Source organism: Varanus komodoensis, unplaced genomic scaffold (genome assembly GCF_004798865.1).
Source record: "Varanus komodoensis strain SLA01 unplaced genomic scaffold, ASM479886v1 scaffold8, whole genome shotgun sequence".
Classification (NCBI taxonomy): Eukaryota; Metazoa; Chordata; class Lepidosauria; order Squamata; family Varanidae; genus Varanus; species Varanus komodoensis.
Window position 1 is genome coordinate 18,667,307 of NW_025336481.1, and position 20,393 is coordinate 18,687,699.

The following is a 20,393-nucleotide window of genomic DNA, read 5'->3' on the forward strand; positions in this document are numbered from 1 at the left end:
AAATGGAGTTAGATGGAACTAACATAAGGTCTAGTGAAAAATGTGAGATTCTTCTCTGCTTTCCAAAAGCTTTCTCTTCCTGTTCTGTCTCCCCTAGCCCATAGTTCAAATCCTGGTGTGGACTAGCAGGATGGAAAACAGCCATACCACTTTTCTTTACTATCTAAAACAGCTTAAATTTTGCCTAGGAACAACTGGTGGAATCCTGCATTCTTATGCTACACTCTGGATGCAGAGTCACTGAAAGTATTCCACTTTGTACCTTCTCCATACAGGTTCATTGTGTTTTAGTTTGGCCAAGACCTGGTTACAACAGGCATTTGTCTGTCTGTTTGCTCCTTTCAGAAAATCTCTGCTCTCTCTGGCAACTGGAAAGAGTAATGCTCTTTGTCTACAAACTAACATGTTTTTCCATTCTGTTCCATAGCTCATATAAGCCTCTGTTCTTATACATTTGAATTCCTCAAAGTAAGCCAAGGCGTAATGTCAAATATTAATGTCAAATAATTCCTCTACTTGATGTGTAGTTTGACTAATTTTAAATTTGGATCTCACACCTGTTTGACCAAATTGATCCAGTGTTATGACTAATAAAATACTTCCTAAAATACAACCTATAGAAAATAAGTGGTAGGTGCCCACAGTGTTTAGTATCTGACATCCCCATGCTTGTTTGCTATTAATATTGGATCAGACCAATGTCTTTCTTTATGACTGGGGTAATTTCATGTTTAACCATTTTAAAGCATGATATTCTGGTTGCTTGCACTCTTTTCTTTGCTTAAAGATTTAATTAAGCTTAATTACATAGCTGTTCCTGTTCTTCTAATCATAGAAAGGATCATGTGAGTTTTCCACCAGTACAATATGGAGAACTGCAGAAGCTGATTGAAGGTGTACTGAAGCGGTGTATTGATCTTCCACTGCCATCCTTTAATAGGAGGCTCATGGTTAGTCCCTCAGTCTTACTTTTCATTCTGATTGGAGACCAGTGGTGGGCCATGTATGTGATGCATGTAAACTGCTCTCTTTTTCATGACTGAGAGTTATTCTAGCAGTTTTTCTTGAAGCCACCCCTCAGCCCACCCTAGTTAGCAAATATCTTGCTCTGCTTACGGCAAGTGAGACACTCCTTTCTAGAGGACATTCTTGCATCTTTTCAATGTACTCCAGGTTTATGACTTAAATCCCATTGTTTTCAATGAGAACTACAATGTACTAACTTAATCTGAATCCAACCCAAAATGTTTTGCAGAGAGAGTGTATGCTTGTATCTGTTGGTGTGACTTCCCAAGTTGTGACTGTGGGTGTTGCAGCACCATTACATGAGTGTTTCAGGGATATGAGCTATACATGTGTAAAGGGTCAGCACTGACATTAATATTTGAGAGCATTCAGGTTTGCTCCCTTCTAGTGGTATGATGTGTGCTTTCAATATGATATAGCCAAAAAAATTGGGATACATCTGTCTTGTTGCCATTTCTGTTGACTAGAAAGAGGGCACTTTTGTTGAACCTCTTTAAAGAGCAGAAGCTGGTATGAACTTTGCTGAAGAGCATTTACTAGTGATTCATTATGGATGGGTAGCATAAGTTGATTCAGATGGTTGGAGGATTTCAAAACTAATATAACTGTGAAAAGAACTGTTAATTTAAGCACAAGTTGCTCATGGCATGAAAGTGTCATTTTCAAAGTCTTTTTCTTTTCTCTCAACATCACAGGGCCACCGGGGGAGCATACATCAGAACAAAGCAGTTTCACAGCAGGGGCAGTTCCTGCAGAGTGTCTTAGAAAGCTTCAGAAATGCTTGTAGGTGAGGAAGACTTTTCCTCAGCTCACTTGATCTCAAGAGCATTTAGATCCATTACTAACTCTGATGTTAATTTTAATACAGAATTTATTCGTTTGTTTGAGGTCATAGTGAAGGTGTGCTCATCTTGCATCCACACCTGAGAATGCAGCAAAGAGCATGAACTATGTTCTTTGCTTTGTACCTCTGCATTCAACTGGCACAACAGTGACTCAGCTGAATGTTTTGCTTTATACTAAAAAAGTATTATATGGAATTTGAGTTGTATAGTTGTGTTTTATATGTTGTACAACACTGAGGAAAAATCAAGTTCTCAATTTATTTACCAGTCCCAAAACAGCTGAATAGGGCAGGTGATTTATTAATGCCTCCCTCCCTGAGATCTATGCCTGAAAAGAATTTGAATCTGTGTGTTCCACATTCAAACTCAACACTCCAGCTACAGCATCAGAGTCAGAGCCTGTTCAAGAATCAAAGGATGCTGTCAAAATCTGATGTCTTATAGCTTCTGTTTAACAACTCCATGTTTCTATTTAGGTTAGCTGTGGAATACCAAAAGGATCCTCTTGCTCAGGAGAATGCTTTTACTGCACCAAACTCAGAGAACAAAGACACCCTGAAAAGCTTTTCTGAGTTTCTACTGAGAATATCAGACTCTCTCTGCATTCCCTTAGTTATGGTAGGGTTCTTTTACTCCATATTTAACATAAAGTCAGTCATGTATGTTTATAGGAAAGCAAAGAAATGCACATGGTATATAATCTGTGACTCATGCAGAAAAAAATTGTGGCACTGTTTAGCCAATGGAGATAAAGTTGCCATGTCCTTCTGTTATCTTCCTGCCCCAATTAATTTGTTTATGGGGAATAGTGAGGAACATCTAGAGATTAAATTAAGGCTGCTGTCAGAATATATTGCACATTTGGATTCTTGTTACAAGCCATTTTGGGACAAGAATTTTCAATTAGACTATACTTTCAAATTGCCTTGGAGTTAGAAGCATGTCGGGCCCACTAAAAGGTTTTTCACTTTTCCTCTGAGTTGCATAACACTTTCTGTGGTTCTTCCTGCAGAAATATTCTGAAAAGGCTGTCCGCCCAGGTCTCATGGAGGTCTTCATCTCAACCCTCAACATCCTATTCAGTGTTAAGCCAGATGCTCGTAAGAGATTCTCTATTAAGCTGGGTAAGGAAAATTGGTGCAGAATATTATCTATACTTCTTTCAGAAGTAAAGAAACTCGAGAATGCATTTCTGCTTAATATGAATGAGATAATACATTCAGTAGAAAACCTAATAATTGCTGAGCATCTTTTAGAGTAAGTGTACCTTTAGCTATCCTATTCTTCAGTCAAAATGCAAATGTTCCTTCCTTGGGGTGATTCTAGCCTAATGGCTCTTAGTGCTACCAATCATTGCTCTTTTGCTGTTACATTACAGACAAGATTCCAATTCACTTTTCACACTTCAGGGGTTCTAGCACTTTTTTTGTGTGTACAGCCTGCTGTGCTAACATTTTATTTATTTATTTATTTATTAAGACATTTTTATGCCGCCCCATTCGCCGAAGCCTCGAGGCGGCTTACAACAATAAGTTAAAATACAAATACATTAAGTTAAAATACAAACATTAAATTATAACCTTAAGTTAAAATGTTTGTAAAATGTAAACATAAAGTTAAAACACAAAAATAACAATATAAAACATCTGCATTAGTGGGCATAACATAGCCCACTAATAGGGTAGGGAAGGGAAATTCATCTTAGTTTGCCCTAGTCAAAATAACTTTTTCTGTCTACCTTTAAATAAATTGTAAATTTTCATCAAGATGCCTCTTTATTTAGGTCCTATTGCATGATTAATTACTTTTATTAAAAGGTAGACAAAAACAGTGTGTTAGCTGAGAAATAACATGAGACTCAATCTTTACACCCACCCCACTGTGGTGCTAAAATGATGCTGACTTGGAAGGGCAGTGTATTTTTTTAAATGATATTTAAATTTGTGTTCAAACACTTTTATATAAGTTTTATTGCATGATTATATTGATTAAAAATAGGCAAAGACAGTGCACATTAAAAGTTTGTTTAAAAAGTAAATCTGGATAAAATGGGACCAGCCAGACAGGTAGCAGTGAAAATATACTGAAGTGTAGATGTATGGGGATTTCACTGCTTGAAAGCTCTCTGCATATTTAGGAACGAGAGAGAGTAGTGCCTAAGACTACACCTGGTAGCAATGTGCAAAGGCCACTTATACTTGCTGATTGCAGATGGGTTCCTGGCAAGAGAAACAAAGGCAGGATACAAATGCAATGTGATAATAATAGTACTTCACATTTCTGTAGAGAGTGGGCCCATCTGTCACTTATTATGGACTGTTTAGTTATAGTTGTCTGATTCTGAGGAGGAGGCAGAGGAGCAAGATGGTGAGCAGGAACTCACTGATTCAAAATTACCTAGTGAAGTTGCTCAGGCTGAGTGTGAGAATCTGCTTGCTTTGAAAGGGTTTTCTGGGTGGGAAGAGAGAGTGTATCAAAGACTCAGTCCTTGACTTAGTAAGGAGGTGATGGAAGAAATGCAAAGTCCAATAAATGGGGCTTTAGTGTTCTTGTTAAGGCCATGCTGGATCAGATCAGATGTCCTTCTGGTCAAGCATTCTTTTCATACAGTAGTGAACCAGTTGCATGTGGAAAAATTTGTTCCATTGTGTAGAGAGGCAGTTATGTTGTCTGAAGCTCAGAAATGTAATTGTACAATAAACTTTGACATGGTTATTGTATTTCATTCAGTGGGGTTTGCCTGGTCACTCTTCAGATGCACTGAAATTGTATTATAGAAAACTTTAATTGAAACGTTTTGCATAAGTAGAATTATCCTTCTCTCTAGCATCATCTTCCTTCATTCAACTGAATCTGCAGCTGAAGGCCAAATTCTGCACTGGACAAAGGTAATAGGATACTAAAATTAAATTTCATTTTTAACTGCTTTTTTACTGTTCATAGCTTACCCTTTAAAATTATATTGCATTTTATTACTTTACCCCTTCACTCAGATGGCTTGATATGTTTATAATTTTCATAGAACACCAGATTATGTCTGAATGCTCTGGAGATGCCAAATAAAACCTGTGAGGTAGTAGAAGTATTACTGTCTTATAACTTGACAACTTCACAGCTTATAAAATAGTATTACTAAACCAAAATAGATGGTTTCCCATGAATATACTGCCAAATTTTCATTTTGTATCATTTCTTTTCTCCTTCAAGTAATCCTGCTTTGAATCAAGCTTGTTCTAGCTTTCTCTATAATATGTGCCTCAGTCTTCATTCATTCTCTGAGAGGACAGTGGATTCCCCCCAAGAGGGTAAGTTTGATAACATTATTTTCTGAGAGGGAGGGCTTCCTTGAATCTTGCATTATATTGTTATATGTGTGGGAACAAAAGCAGTGGTAGGAAGTAAGGAAAAATAAACTGTGTGTGCAGTTGCCCATATGGGTATCAATATGTTGGCTCTGTAGCATGCCTTACATCTAAACTGGAGGTTCTTTTCCCTTCTGGGTTAGCTCATTTTTCAGTCCATGAAACGGCTGTCTTTGAAACCAAGACTGCTGTTTGCTGCAACTACCACACTAGGCAGTGGTTTCATATGATAAAATGACACAAATTGAGACGGATGTTCCATTTTCTTCTGTTTTGTGGGGCAAAGTGTAATAGTAGGACACTCTGAGGGAAGTTTGGATTTTGGATGTAATATTTGGTGCTGTGGGTGGGGATGTAAGGACAAGAGAAATAGAAAATATGCCTCTCAACCAGCACTTTCCTATTTCTGTCTTTTCCTGTTGCTGTATCCCCTTAGAGCAAGAAATATCTGAACTCTTGCAGAGAAGTTTGCCTCAATTAAACTACAATGTACTGGAAAGCATCAGCCTGTTATCTGAAACCCCAGGTTCCTTCTGTTTAGATGAAACTCTTCGTAATCATCAGTACAGTCTTCTCCTTCTTTTCTACTTTGCTTTTAGTCAAGAGGACAGGTGAGTACGGTAACATGAACAGGGGAATCATAGTTCTAAATCAGTAAATGAGATCAGTTATTTAACTTTTTTTCATATCTTTCTCTCAGATTTGTTCCAGAAGTAGAATTATTTTCTGCTATAAGAAGTTTTCTTCTATCAGTCCAGAATCAGGGTGATTGTCCACCTCCATATGTCTTCAAAACTGTTTTGTACCTTCTGGCAGTCTGTCAAGACAACTCTGAAGCTTTAGATTTGGTAAACACCAGTTCAATAAATGTTTCCCGGAGCACGTTTTAAATCCCAACACATCAAATTTTGAAGGTTTTATTATTGATGGGTCTTCCCAGACAATTAAAATTCAGTGAGTTCAGATAGCCAGTAGCACAATATCCAATCCTTCTTTATGACAAAGTAGTCTTGCTTTGGAGGAATAGCTATCAATTTTCTGGAAGTGTGTGTGTGCGTGTGTGCCTGCCTTTTGCACAGCAGTATTGAGGAAAAGTCTCAATGCAATTTCTTTCATTTGATTGAAACTTAGTGCAACTGATGAATATTTATTTTTATGAGATTGCTGTTACCTGCTCTTAAAGCCATTAAATTTATATATTTTCTTATTCCTCTTATATAGCTGGATATAGTCTTGAAATGCTTACTGTTGTTATGATAATTACTTTTACCAGTATTATTTGATATTAGTGTGTTGAAAGAAAGGTTATGCACTGGTCTCAAGAGAGATCACTCAGATTTCATGCTGGCTTTTTCTGATTCTACTTCTGTTCTCTTAATCCAGGCTTCACTTTCTGCTATAAGAAGGATCCTAGATATTATATCTGATTTCAGTCTGGTGTATGTCCATCATCCTCTACTACTTAAATTCTTCTTACGCTATCCTGAGCTTATGGGAAGATTTGGTCACCACATCCTCCGACTCTGGTTCTCCTGTGAGGACTACAGTCAAATTGGATCTGAAGATGTCACAAGAGACTTTGCTAGCTTTTCTGATGGCTTAAACAACTTTAGAAGTTTGCTTTCCTTGCTAAAGGGCAATCTTAATGCTCTACTTGTGTTGCTGGTATGTAATTTTTTAAATGAACATAAGATTAGTGTGTAGAACTCTTTAAGTATTATAGATTACCTTACATGATTCTTTTACCCATTGTCTTTAAAGGATTTTTTACTGCTAAGACTTAAAACGAGAATGTCTTCCAGAATACCTATCATGTCATGCTTAGCTATATTATTTAGCCATTTTGTTCTGCTTCAAGATCACTTTTGCAAAGTCCTTGTGGATTCCTCTAAAAGGAAATGGGTCTTCTGAAAAGGGTTATGGGACTTTTGAAAGGGTTTGCCAACTTAGACAGCCTTCCCCAACCTACATGCCCTTCAGAGGCATATGGACAGAAACTCCCAGAATTCCCATCCAGCAGGGCTATTGACTGGGAATTCTTGGTTTTGCAGTTCACCTGCTTTTGGAAGGCACAAGGTTGGGGAAGCCTGCACTAAACTATCTTTGGAAAGTATTTATACCATTAATGTGCATGACACTTCTTAAATCACAAGAGGACAGGTAACTTACTCTAAAGAGTAATCTAAAATACAGCAAAAGGCAGGGAGATTGAGGCAGGGGAAACAGGTAGAGAATATGCATGATTAATTCACTTAAATATGCTTAGATGTACATTTATGGTAGGGTACGGGGTAGGCAACATGGAAAAAGTGGGAATTGAGATAAGTAAGAGATGTTCTTCCAGGTGTTCTGGGAAGTGGATTAATGCAGAAATGACAAAATCATTTGAGAGGCCAGGAGACCTTTGAATGGCTTAGGGTGATACAGCTGAAGTGATGTTGATGTGTCATATTTATTTATTTATTTATTTATTTATTTTATTAAAACATTTTTATGCCGCCCCATTCGCCGAAGCCTCGGGGCGGCTTACAACAATAAATAAAAGTAATTATAATATAAATTACAATAAATATAAACATTAAAAATCCAAAAAATACAATATAAAATAAGCCGCCCTGGCCAGATAAGATCAAATAATACTAACAGTTAAAATGCCGCTTAAATAAAAAGGTCTTCGCCTGGCGCCGAAAAGCAAATAACGACGGCGCCAGGCAGACCTCTCTGGGGAGCGCATTCCATAACTTAGGCGCCACCGCAGAGAAAGCCCTCCTCCGAGTACCCACCCTTCTAATTTCTTTCACGGAGGGTTCCCAGAGAAGGGCCTCTCCCGCTGATCTCAAGGGGTGGGTGGGCATATATGGACGTAAGCGCTCCTTCAGGTAACCAGGACCCAAGCCGTTTAGGGTTTTATAGGTCATTACCAACACCTTGAATTGGGCCCGGACTTCAATGGGAAGCCAGTGAAGCTGACGGAGAACTGGAGTCATGTGACCATAACGCCCAGTCCCCGTCAGCAGCCTGGCAGCTCTATTTTGAACCAACTGAAGTGTCCGGACCGTCTTCAAGGGTAGCCCCACGTAGAGCACGTTACAGAAGTCAAGGCGGGAAGTCACCCGCCTTTAAGTGTCATATTTGTCTGTGTGGATTTCAGGAGTTCACTTTGTTTTCACAAAAGCCAGTTTCACACAGATTTTACCATGGTGCAAGGGGTGGAGGAGGATGCTTGCATTATATGCATCTACCCTAGCTGTTGCTGTTGCTAGTTGCAAAGTAGCATCCGACCCATCACGACCCCATGGACAACATTGCTCCAGGCCTTCCTGTCCTCCAGCATCCCCAGTAGTCCACTTAAGCTCACACCAACTGCTTCAGTGATTCCATCTAGCCACCTCATCCTCTGCCGTCCCCTTCTTCTTTTGTCACCTCAACTATATATTCATCAGGAATATGATTTAGGTCATACCTGAGTGGCCTAGTGCTTTTCCCTACTTTCTTCAATTTAAGCCTAAATTTTGTAACAAGAAGCTCATGATCTGAGCCACAGTCAGCTCCTGGTCTAGTTTTTACTGACTGTATCGAGCTTCTTCATCTTTTGCTGCAGAGCACATAGTCAATCTGATTTCTGTGTTGACCATCTGGTGATGTCCATATGTAGAGTCATCTCTTGGGTTGTTGGAAAAGAGTGTTTGCTATGACCTTCGTATTCTCTTGACAAAATTCTACCAGCCTGTGCCCTGCTTCGTTTTGTACTCCAAGGCCAAACTTGCTTGTTATTCCAGTTACCTGTTGGCTTCCTACTTTAGCATTCCAATCCCCCATGATGATAAGGACATAATTTTTTGGTGTTATTTCTAGAAGGTGTTGTGGGCCTTCATAGAACTGGTCAACTTCAAAGCCTCTTCAGCACCAGTGGTTGGGGCATAGACTTGGACTACTGTGATGTTGAATGATTTGCCTTGGATTCAAACTGAGATCATTCTGTCATTTTGGAGATTGTATCCCAGTACTGCTTTTCCTACTCTTTTATTGACTATGAAGGCTACTCCATTTCTTCTGAGGGATTCTTGACCGCAGTAGTATACCTGATGGTCATCTGAATTAAATTCACCCATTTCTGTCCGTTTTAGTTCGCTGATTCCCAAGATGTTGATGTTCAGTCTTGTCATCTCATGTTTGACCACATCCAGCTTGCCTTGATTCATGGATCTTACATTCCAGGTTCCTATGCAGTATAATTCTTTCCTGCATTGGACTCTCCTTTCACCACCAGATACATCCACAACGGAGTGTCCTTTCAGCTTCGACTCAGTCGCTTCATTCTTTCTGGCACTACTAGTACTAGCCCTCTGCTCTTCCCCAGTAGCACATTGGACACCTTCCAACCTGAGGGGCTCATCTTCCAGCATCATATCTTTTTGCCTTTGGGTACTGCCCATGGGGTTTTCATGGCAAGGGTATTGGAGTGGGTTGCCATTTCCTTCTCCAGTGGATAATCTTTTGTCAGACCTCTCTGCTATGACCTGTCTGTCTTGGGTGCCCCTGCATGGCATAGCTCTTGGATTTATTGTGCTACACAAGCCCCTTCGCCATGTTAAGGCAGTGATCCATGAAGGGGATCTATCGTAGTACATTATTCTAAATATTATACATATTTGAAGTGTAAAAATAACAGCAATTGCATCTTTCAGCCAGAATGGTACAGGATTATAAATCAAACTGCTTGATACATGAGTTTTACAGAAATAATTTGCTTTCACTCCTCCATAAATTTCAAACCCAGCATTAGTTGTATTTGTTATGACTTTGTCACCACAGACAAACAGTCTTGGGGTAAGGCAAATGGTGCCTATGAAAGAGCTTTGTTTGAACATAAGTTTCCTGCAGGTGATTTAAATCAGCATAAGAACAGATTTCAGGTTTCAACAATTGCCAGTAGTTTAAAAATTAAATATTTCTGGTTGCAATACATAGCAAAATCTACACAACAGTGCATGGACTATTTACCATTGATCTGCATAACAATAGTTTGACCTAAAACTTCAAATAACATAAAAAACATGAATAGATTTCAATTTTAATTGCTAGAAATTTTAACAAACTCTTGACTTTCAAAAGAGACTAGCTAACCTCCTTTTGTGCATTTGTTTGGAATCTGAAAATATCTCTTATAGCTATTCTTTTGAAAATTTTGGGATGTTTTGTTCTTCACACATGTTTTGGTTTATAGAAAGAAAACTGTAAATGATGGCTTGAAATTTGGGGACTTTTTAACTCCCTTGAGTTTGACAAAGTCCTTGGAGAATTGAATTTTGTAGGTCTGCATGTGTATAAATTAGACAACAGAATGTAAGCCCAGGGTCATCCAGGCACTACATGATGTGGGATGAAGTAACCTGTAGATTTTTGGAGACAGAAATTTTCAGAAAAAATATGTAAGCAACCTTATGGGAATGAGGTCTGGAACAGCAAGGAATTCATTTTTATTGTATGACTATGCACTGGCTAAATCATAGTGTACAACCCTTTCATTCTTGAGGGCTGCTTATGATGCTGGCTTAATGATCACATCTGTACACACCTCCCCACGATCCTGCTATAAGTAATTCTTGAATCGCACTTTCCTTGCTGCTAGTAATAGTGGGGAAAAATTAATCCTATGAAGGTTTCTGGGGAAGGGAGTAGACAGTCTTCAAACCATAATTGTGAATTGAAATCACAGTTTTAGTGCAGCCTGTTTACTGAAGAACTACCTAATTTATTTTTATTGCTTTTTGTTATGATGCTTTGTGTTGATCCAGTGTGGTATGATGATTATGGAGGATTTTGGAATTTGGCTTCCAGTCAGGTGTTCAAATCTTATGTTCTGCACATCAGTAATGAGCAGTAGCAACATCCACTTAAATGAGGCCTGATTTGTTTTTCTTGTAAGGATCTAGTCTGTTCCAGCACCAGTGAAGTGGCTCACAACATCTTAATTACACTAGAGTCATTTCTGAAAATAGAAGAGGATGTTCATGTCTGTGACCTTCTTCGAAGCCATTTTCTACAGATTTTGCAGAAGCTTCTGGTAGACAATAGTAGCAGCTTTTTACAAGGTAAACAGGAGATGTTCTTTTTTAAGTACAAGAAGTTATGGTTGGATAGCAAATACCTTCATAAGTTGATCTTCAGACACACAAAAACAGAGAAATGCTTTAGATGTACCATTTTATTGAAATGATGTGTAAAAACCATTAAAATGTAAGGACCATTTCACATGACATCAAACCCAATTTAGACACTTTCTGTTCACTTGAGAGGGAAGTGCAGCTGATCTGATCTGACTATTGTACCTGTATCATGAAAATTGAGTTTTTGAAAACCAGTTTGTCACACTTTACATGTTTTGCTATATACTTAAATAATGAAGTGTCCTTTTAAAATGCCATGTGAAAAGGGCTCACTGAAATTAGATGGATCAGCATCCCTACAGTTTTTTTTATGGTTAGTTTCTAGACTTGTTAGCGGTGAGGGCACGCACATGCATTTGTGTGTATGCATAAACACGTGGATATACACAAAGTATAGGTAGAGTTTTCCTTCACTTCCTGCTTGACCCAATGGCTTTTTTGTGTCTCAGATAAGTAGAAGTTACCATTTTTTATCAGTTGGGGTCACCAAATGACTCATATTAAAAGCGTCTTGGAGGTCGCTGAGTCCAACTTCTGTTCAGTGCAAGATTCAACTGCAGCAGTGGTGCAATGCCCCAGGCCCAAATCTGGCATTCCTTGAGTTGCTATGCCTGTAGCTTCCCTGGCCTAACCCCTTTCCCCCCACATACTTTTCCTCTGGTGGCTTCCTGGTCTTTGCAGTTTCTACCCATTCTGAAAGAAATGCTTCTCCCAAGACTTGATCTTTGGCATTATGAGCTTTAAGTTAAAGTATACTGGTATTTTTGGGTTATTATGTTCCTTTTCAGTCCAATTCACCACTGGAATGCCCCCCTCAAGAGCTGCTCCAAAGTTCCGAACTCCTAAATTATAGCATTCCTGAAAGATGGCTGCCCAGCCTCGGACTAAGTACTTTAAATGAAGGAAAGTCTACCTCTTCTTGAGGCCTTGTCAGACAGATTGGCAGATGTTAAGGCAGATGTTTCCCCTAATATTTAGCCAAAATCTGCTTCCCTGCAATTCTCCCCATTGCTTCATGTCCTTCCTCAGTAAACCGGACTCTGCCACTTGTGTTGAACCTTATCTTCCTGGTACAATTGCGATATGGAACAGAGAGAGAGCTGGACAGCACAGATTTCCGATTGCTCCATCTGGGTGAGTTTCTAAATTCACTTGGTCTAGATCTTTGGTTTTATTTATTTAGGATATTTCTAGGCCATCCATCACTTTCGTCTCTGGATGGCTTACAATAAAAAGGATAAGAAAGATTTATCTGTAGACTTTAAGGACAAAACCAGGCATGACTTGAATAGTGTCATTAAAAAAAAATCAAGTATGGAGCAGGCTGATTTTCATTGAGACCGCACATGGGAAGTGTGGTTTAACCCTGCCTTCCACATCTGTAATCCTGGCAAAAATCACCTTTCCCGGCCTCAGGGATGCCAGAGGGAGCTCTTTTCCTAGGCTTGAGCCACACCAGAAAAGTGGGAGATGATCAGTGTTAAGAATGCTGCTGAATTTACTTTCTTTCCTTCTTGGTGTTAGGAACTGATCTTGTGTAAAATGGGGTTCTTTATGCACATTTTGGGTGGAGTTCTCTAACTCTGAATGGGTGTAGCAGCACTTTGGGTCTTGAGCTTTCCATTGCAAGGTCTTTAGATTTCCCAACTCAGGCTAGGCACTGAACTGGAGGCAGCCATCTGTGTATATATAGAGGTCTTGCTCTGGCTTGCATACCAGAACCACCTATTGATTTGATGCTGTTTTAGGTAATCTAGTATAAACAGCAACTTACTTGCCTTAGCTATCCCTAAGCTGCTGCTTCGGTAGTCTCTCTGAACAAAATAGAGATTGTGAGTAAAAGTGCTGGGTAAATCTTTAAAAAGATAGTGAGGTTGCTATGGAGGTTTCTCTTCACAGTAACATTTTTTTCCTTGAGCCTGGGTTTGCAGATAACTTGAACCTTATACTCTCCATTGTAAGTGTCTGGTGTAAGAACAATTCATTCTCCTGAGTGGATACTGGTGAAAAGATGTGGCATATGTGCTAATTACAATGCACAGCTGTGACTGTACTCATTATGGAATTTGTTGGGCTCTGTTTAGAAGCAGATGCTCTGTTTCATTGTCTGTAATGATGTTGCACACTAAGTTGATTGGTGGTCTAAGCTAGTATATAGCTGTTTCTGTATCAACAGTCTATCCCCAAAGGTTTGGCATGTAATTTTGAGCATTTCTGTCACACAGTCAGCAATTTATCTGGGAAGTGCTGTCTAACAGACCTTGAAATTCTTCAGCCATCCCTAAACTTCCTGTACTTGAGCCTTTGGCAGACAACATCTTCCAGTCAGCAAAGAGGTAAAAAGTTAAACATGGATTCTGTTTGTTACAGGACTTGACATTTTTTTCAGCTCTCCTGTGACATTAGTTATCTCTGTCTTTTGAGAAGCTATCAAAATCACTACAGGTACATAGTGATTTGGTTCAGATATTAACCAAGATTGGAACTTACTGTTTTGTTTTCAATTAATTGTGGTTGGTTGTCATGTCCAAATCTGGAATTGTGGTTAATTTTAACTATGATTTAGGAAACAGGTTCAGATTATAAACCATGGTTTGAAGTTGGCTTGTTTCTTATACCAGGATAGGAAATTATTTTGGACAGATTTGATAATTTGAGAAACAGTACTGTGCATTACTGCAAAATGGCTGTCATGGGAGAAATGGCAAAGGACAAGTAACCTGCCAGAAAGGCTAAGTATAAGGCTATATAAAGCAGAGTTGCAGTCAACTCCTTTAACGCCCATAGTTTTCAGCATCAGCAAAAACTATTTCACAGCATTCTTGGCTGGTGGTAAAACTGGGTTATTTTTTTTTTAAAGGGATAGGTTAGAGCACCTTGTTGGTCATGTCTGGGGGCACATTGGTACCCATGGGCACCATATTGCCTTCCCTGTTTTAAAATATAAGACTAACCAGTGTGCCCAGGTTTGACATATGAGCAAATGGCTATGGATTGAGCTAGATGTGTCCACAGGTTAACATCTAGAATTTTGATGCTAAGATTTCTATAGGTACTGTCTCAAGTCACTCTGCTTATCAAAGGCATGACAATAGATAGTAAACAGGTTGGTAACATTCTGATTATGTGTTTCAGTGGATAAGCCAAGAAAGCATAAGTAATGGGTTGAGATTACTCATCTTTTCTTCCTCCTGCTAGGTTTCTGTGCCTAGCCGGAGCTGGATCTGAAAAGGAGGTAGAAAGCTGACTTTCCCCTCTGCGGAAAATCCTATGGCACTATGAGCTCACTAGGCATCTGATGGGGAGCAGGAATATGCTTGAGTGCTAATGCTTGGAAGTGGGGTACAATGATATATTGGACAGGTAAAACAATTGTACTCAATAAACACCCACGATCAAACATTTAGCCATCAAGGACAGCTAAAGATATGGAGTTATCAGTGACAGGGAAAAGAGTACTTACAGTTGCCATGGAAAGGTCTGACCATATATTAATTAAAAAAAAAAACATTTTCTCTTTTCCAGTGTCATTAAGACACTCAGTAAAATAGTCATGGTACAAAGAGAAATCCATAGGGAAAATTAAACAGGAGAATTTTACCACATAATGCTATCTTTGGAGAAGGAATGGCATTGATTAGTCTTAAGTTAAGATGTTTTGGTCATTTGCTCCCCTTGGTTTTAATAATCTTGAAGTTCTAGATTTTTCTGCAAGAATATCTAGAGACAAACTGTAGATATGTTAACATTTTATCTTCCTACCTTGTGTACAGGGAGCAGGGATGCAATCAAATGTAGAAAACAATTTATCTAGATTCATTCCAGTTTAGATGGGACAAATTGATCACATAGACCTATCCCAATCTGCTTTTAGGCCTGGTTTTGGGACAGAATCAGCCCTTGTTGCCTGGTAGAATTACTTTCAGTGGGAATGTGACTAGAAAGTACAACCTTTCCTGTTGGTTATCTTTGATCTCTCAGAAACTCTTTATTCTATCAACCACTATATTATTCTTGGAAATGGTGGTGGGCTGAATGAAGGCTGATAACCTTGAACCTGAATCCTAAGAAGATGGATACAATGTTGGTGGGTGGTTCTTGAATCCAGAAATTAGGTCTCTTACCTGTTCTGGCCACAATGCATTAGTAACCTCAGGGATAGATTGCTGCAGTGCATTCTATGTGGGGTTTCCTTTGAGACTGTTCCAGAAAGTGCAGGTAGTACAGAATTCAGTGGTTTGATTATTGAGTGGAATGACCTACACTTGGCATGTTATAACTTTGCTCAGAAAACTGCTCTTGCTGCCAGTAAAGTCGACAGATTCAAAGAAATGTTAATTACCTATAAGGCCCTAAATAACTTGGAGCTGCACTGCCTTCTGTGGAGACTGACTACCTTCTCCTATATCATCCTGCCCATTCACTGAAAGCTTCAAATTAGGGCATGGGAGATATATCTGACAACCATTGAGCAAGGTCTTTTCTGTTGTGCAGTCCTTCCAGTGCAAAAGACACAATCCTTGATGGTGTGTCACACATCTTGGCATCTTCTAATGTTAATACATAACTAAGTAGATTTTTATCTTTGTATTTTATTTTAATTGAGATGTAGATGTCTTTTCTATGCTACCTTATCTGACAATGAAGGTAAGTGTGAGAGACAGTGTGGTATAGTGGTTAAGAGTGTGGAACTGGAACTCAGGCAGTCTGGGTTCTAGTCCCTGCTCAGCCACAAAGCCAACTGGGTGATCTTGGGCCAGTCACAAATTTTCAGCCCAACCTACCTCACAGGGTTGTTGTTGTGGGGATAAGATTGAGAGCAGGAGGAGGAAAGTCAAGGCCCTTTGATTTTTTTGTAAGAAAAAAGGTAGGATATAAATCAAACATGTTTCAAATAAAAAATACCATTCAATACCTATTTGTATTTAATAAAGACATTCATTTCTGATCTTCTGGGTAGGTGTTTTTCTATCAGCTTCATTTGGCTTGGTGACCTCTTTCTTGCTTGCATTGCTTTCTTTTCTTTACAGTGGTGGTGATGTTACTTTCTAATTCACCTCTGCTAGAGCTACTTGAGAAGATTCTCCATTGCACTTGGATGCCAACCTCTTCCCCTGATCCTGCTTTCCCTTCATCTACTGAAGCCCTTTTGTGCTCTGCTTGGCTGCTGACTGCTTCCCTCTTGACTCAACAACATAATTACAATATAGAGGTTAGAAATATTATCCTAAGAAGAGCCATGCTGGATCAGGTTAAGGGTACAGTTAGTTCAGCGTTCTGTGGTCAACTAGCTGCCTATGATAAAGCCATAAATAGGACTTGAGTGCAATAGCATCCTCCTGCTTGTGTATTGGCATACATAGGCATACTGTCTCTAATCATCAGGGCAGCATCCAGCCATTATGACTAATAACCATCCTCAAATTGTACACAACCTGTGAAAGAAAGAGTGCAGTTCAAATAAATGGAAAACAAACTTTTTTTCCCAAAGGACAACTCACAGTTTATTTACTAAATCTATGTTGTTAATTGCAGATGCCTCATTTAGATGCCTTGTTCAGCTAAGATTTAAATGAGCCTTTTGGTCATGAACACAACCCCTTCATTCCTTAACTTTGTAGTAGAAACAAACCAGGAAGTCTCTAATGGTAGTTTCTGTTTTGTCTAAAGCAAAGGTGGGCAATTAATTTTCCTATGGGGCCACATGAGAAACTTTGACAGTTGTTAAGGGCTGGACCAATACACTTATAGCTCTGCTCAATATATATCTCTATAAAAACAGTAAATGAAACATTACAATGATACAATGAAAATGTGGAGCACACAACAACACTATTTAATGAATATTCACAAAAACATTAACATTACATGAAAAGCAATAAATTCAATTCAATTTAGCAGATCCTTCAAAATAAAAGCAGTGCAGTTGTATTGCTTGCATCTGTATTACAACGATATATATTTGCATTGACTTTTAATTTGCCAGTGACCTCATGCGGGCCAGTCAGGGTCAGCCATCGGGCCGGATGTGGCCTGCGGGCCGTACAATGCCCAGGTCTGGTCTAAAGCCATGATTATTATTTTCAGAACAAGCTAGGACGGAAAACTACAAAATGTGGTTCAGGGACCTAGCTTGTTCCCAAGCCTACTAGATATAGTTTCCCAATTTGGAAAAAAAGGACACTGTGGTTAGATAATTTTGCAATAGTCTGAATAAGGCCATAGTACATTATCACTTAGGAAAAGCCTAGTGGTAAAACCCTCTTTTTGTGTCCCAAATGACAGTTTATCCTGTAAGTCTGCAAATGAGGTGAACCATATAATGACTGGGTTAGGATTCACTGATGAACTTACTGTACAGATATTATTCTCAGTCCTTCCTGTGAAATTTGAATTGTAATATTAAGGTAAAAATTGGGTGCTATCTGATTATTTCTCATCAGTAGGATTTGATGTCATCAGTTCTGGCAAGCACAAAACTGTTGCAATTAGATCATGAATGTTGTGTTATTCCTTAGTCCTCTGAAGAGAAGTGACAGTTTAGGTGTTAAGTGGCCCCATTCATTTCAGTAAGCTGTTAATAATGAGGATGAAACAAAAGCATGCTTGCTTGTCTATATTGCCTTACTCTGAACTCAGAAGGTGTGGCACTCATCTTAATGTCATAACAAATAATGCAGGTGATAAATGAGCTGTAATTCTTGTGGCAGTATTTTGTTTTTGGAGAGGTAGGCCTCTGAACAAAGAAAATTCAGTGGCCTATCTGTATGCTTTGTACTGGGAATGACTTCTTTCACTTCATCCTGTCTTCCTCAACAATTCTCTATAATTATTTTCCGAAAGGTTCATCATATAATCTGTCTGGATGTGGACAAGGTCGTCAGTGCAGTTGCCTTGAGGAGGAGGAAGTCCATGTTATTCTCTGGCAAGTGATGTCTTTGCCAACATCCTTTAAAGCTAGAAGAGCACTGGAATGGGAAATAAAGGCCACAAGTCATGTCAGAAAAATTTAATTCAATTGTGCTAGGCAAATACTGGCTCAGAAGTTGTAGCCAGTTGTTGAAGTATTGTGTTTGTACATCTTCAGGTTAAAGACATGACTATTCATTGGCGGGAGTGCACAGTTCCTATAAGAAAGTGGGTTGAAGTTGTATTAAATGTGTATCAAGCAAAAAGTGGGGTGCCTGGGTGCCTTCCATCCCTGTCCTGTCCTTCCTTTGGACGAGTGGTCTGTATCCAAATACTAATTAAATAAAAAAAATGCAAGATCATCAAGTGCTCCCAGACAATTCAGTGGGTCCCACATGACTTCAGAAAGAAAGAAATGCTTAAATACAGTATAAGTTACCAAATGAGAGGAGACAGAAGCTTGAAAACTGTAATACATTGGACTTTGATTTTTTTGCCTTTCTTATGTCCTTTTTTGGATTCATATTTTTCACACACAGTGTGTATGTGAAATTAAACTGCTTGAAAAGGACTCTACATAGATTACTTTAAGTGATGCTATAACATAGATGTAGTACTAATTCAGAAAACAATTCAATCAGAGCTTTCTTTCTTTTCCCCCCCAAACATTCTCTCCCCTCATGCCCAAGGTATTAAAAATTATTCTAGGTGTTCACATTTAGTATAGAATTTTAGTATGGTAATTGATGGTTGCTGTGAAATATGGGATGAGGAGACTAATACATAGTTTTATATCCAGTCAGCATTCTTCAGTTTCTGAGAGCCTTCTTTCGACAGAACCTCTATTCCTCCTTTGTGAAGTTTGTTGTCCAGCCCTCAGTTGAACACAGGAAGGAACTACCACAATCAAAAGAAGATGCTGCTTTATATCCATTGGCCATGAGGCATGTACTGTCTTTGATTATCTGTCTGCAGAACCTACTGGTACAGGTAAAAGTCTATTAATCACAAATACTTCAATAATTTATTATCAATAAAAGTAATGATGATCTATTTGAAGTACAAAGTCTAAAGCAGGAGTCTCAAACTCAACTTACCTGGGGGCCGCTAGAAGTAGAGTCTGGGTGAGGCTGGGATATTGAATTAAATTTAACTTTTAATATTCTATGTTCTATTTGTAACCTGATGAATATTTTTAGTGGGATTTACCTGAACAATATTCAGTGTCCTCACCTTTTATATTTACAGAAAGACATTTTGCTGTCGCAAAGTGTTGTTGGATGTCTCGAAGTCCTATTGGAATACCTGCACTCAAAGAACCAGAGTATTGGTATAACTTTCAACATCCCAGTTTGTGTCCAGTTTATTATTTTGCTTTCTTTGGATTGTCTGCAGTAATTAGTGTAATATCTCAACCAGCAGTGGCAAGAAAAAATTTTATTATCAGTTCCTAAAAGAAGTTGCTGCACCTCCAGTGTTCTTTATTTTATATCAGGGTAGTAAGTAGCTGAGGAGATCATCTATACACTGGAGAAGCAAAATGGAAGTGTTCATTTGTAGAAATGACATTTCAGTTCCCAAGGAAGCAGTGCAAAACTCCTGTCCGTAGTGCAAGCTATATCAAGCCAAATGCGATGAATTTTAGTCAAGCCTCACTTGGTCAATGACCTGGTTCATACCGAACCACAGTGAAGAATCCACAACCCAACAGCAACTCTTCCTGGATTGCTCATGGTTCCTAACCCATAGTTAAACCACAGTGCAGGTTTAACAACAATCTATAAGTCAATGACTGCCCACAAACCAGCAGGATGTCATACTCAGGGTTGTTGTTACTTATGAACCAAATATGTCACATGAAGTTATTTGGCAGTGGTTTGTACAGCTTCTGTACAATCTCCATTCAATTGGTACAGGATTTGGAAGTCACAAATGCATGGTGGGAGCATGTATGTGTATAAAGATCCTTGCTCTTGAGATAGAAGCACAGGGATTGTTGAAGCAACCTAGTGACTAGCAGAGCCATTGTCTTTACTATTAAGGCAAGACAGTCCATAAACCATTATATAATCAGTTGGAGG

At 38.8% G+C, this 20,393-nt stretch overlaps 1 protein-coding gene across 1 annotated transcript in view; it reads left to right on the forward strand.

Moving 5' to 3' along the window:
* The window catches only part of MEI1 (meiotic double-stranded break formation protein 1), a 52,328-nt gene that overhangs the window by 27,162 nt on the left and 4,773 nt on the right, over window positions 1-20,393 (forward strand). Inside the window, exons 12-26 of the mRNA XM_044455176.1 lie at window positions 836-950; window positions 1,722-1,813; window positions 2,348-2,489; window positions 2,884-2,995; window positions 4,699-4,759; window positions 5,079-5,176; window positions 5,670-5,844; window positions 5,934-6,081; window positions 6,617-6,898; window positions 11,163-11,328; window positions 12,433-12,537; window positions 13,629-13,739; window positions 16,434-16,661; window positions 19,112-19,302; window positions 19,561-19,642. Coding sequence (XP_044311111.1) covers window positions 836-950; window positions 1,722-1,813; window positions 2,348-2,489; window positions 2,884-2,995; window positions 4,699-4,759; window positions 5,079-5,176; window positions 5,670-5,844; window positions 5,934-6,081; window positions 6,617-6,898; window positions 11,163-11,328; window positions 12,433-12,537; window positions 13,629-13,739; window positions 16,434-16,661; window positions 19,112-19,302; window positions 19,561-19,642 — 2,108 coding nt within the window. The remainder of the gene's footprint in view (window positions 1-835; window positions 951-1,721; window positions 1,814-2,347; window positions 2,490-2,883; window positions 2,996-4,698; window positions 4,760-5,078; window positions 5,177-5,669; window positions 5,845-5,933; window positions 6,082-6,616; window positions 6,899-11,162; window positions 11,329-12,432; window positions 12,538-13,628; window positions 13,740-16,433; window positions 16,662-19,111; window positions 19,303-19,560; window positions 19,643-20,393) is intronic.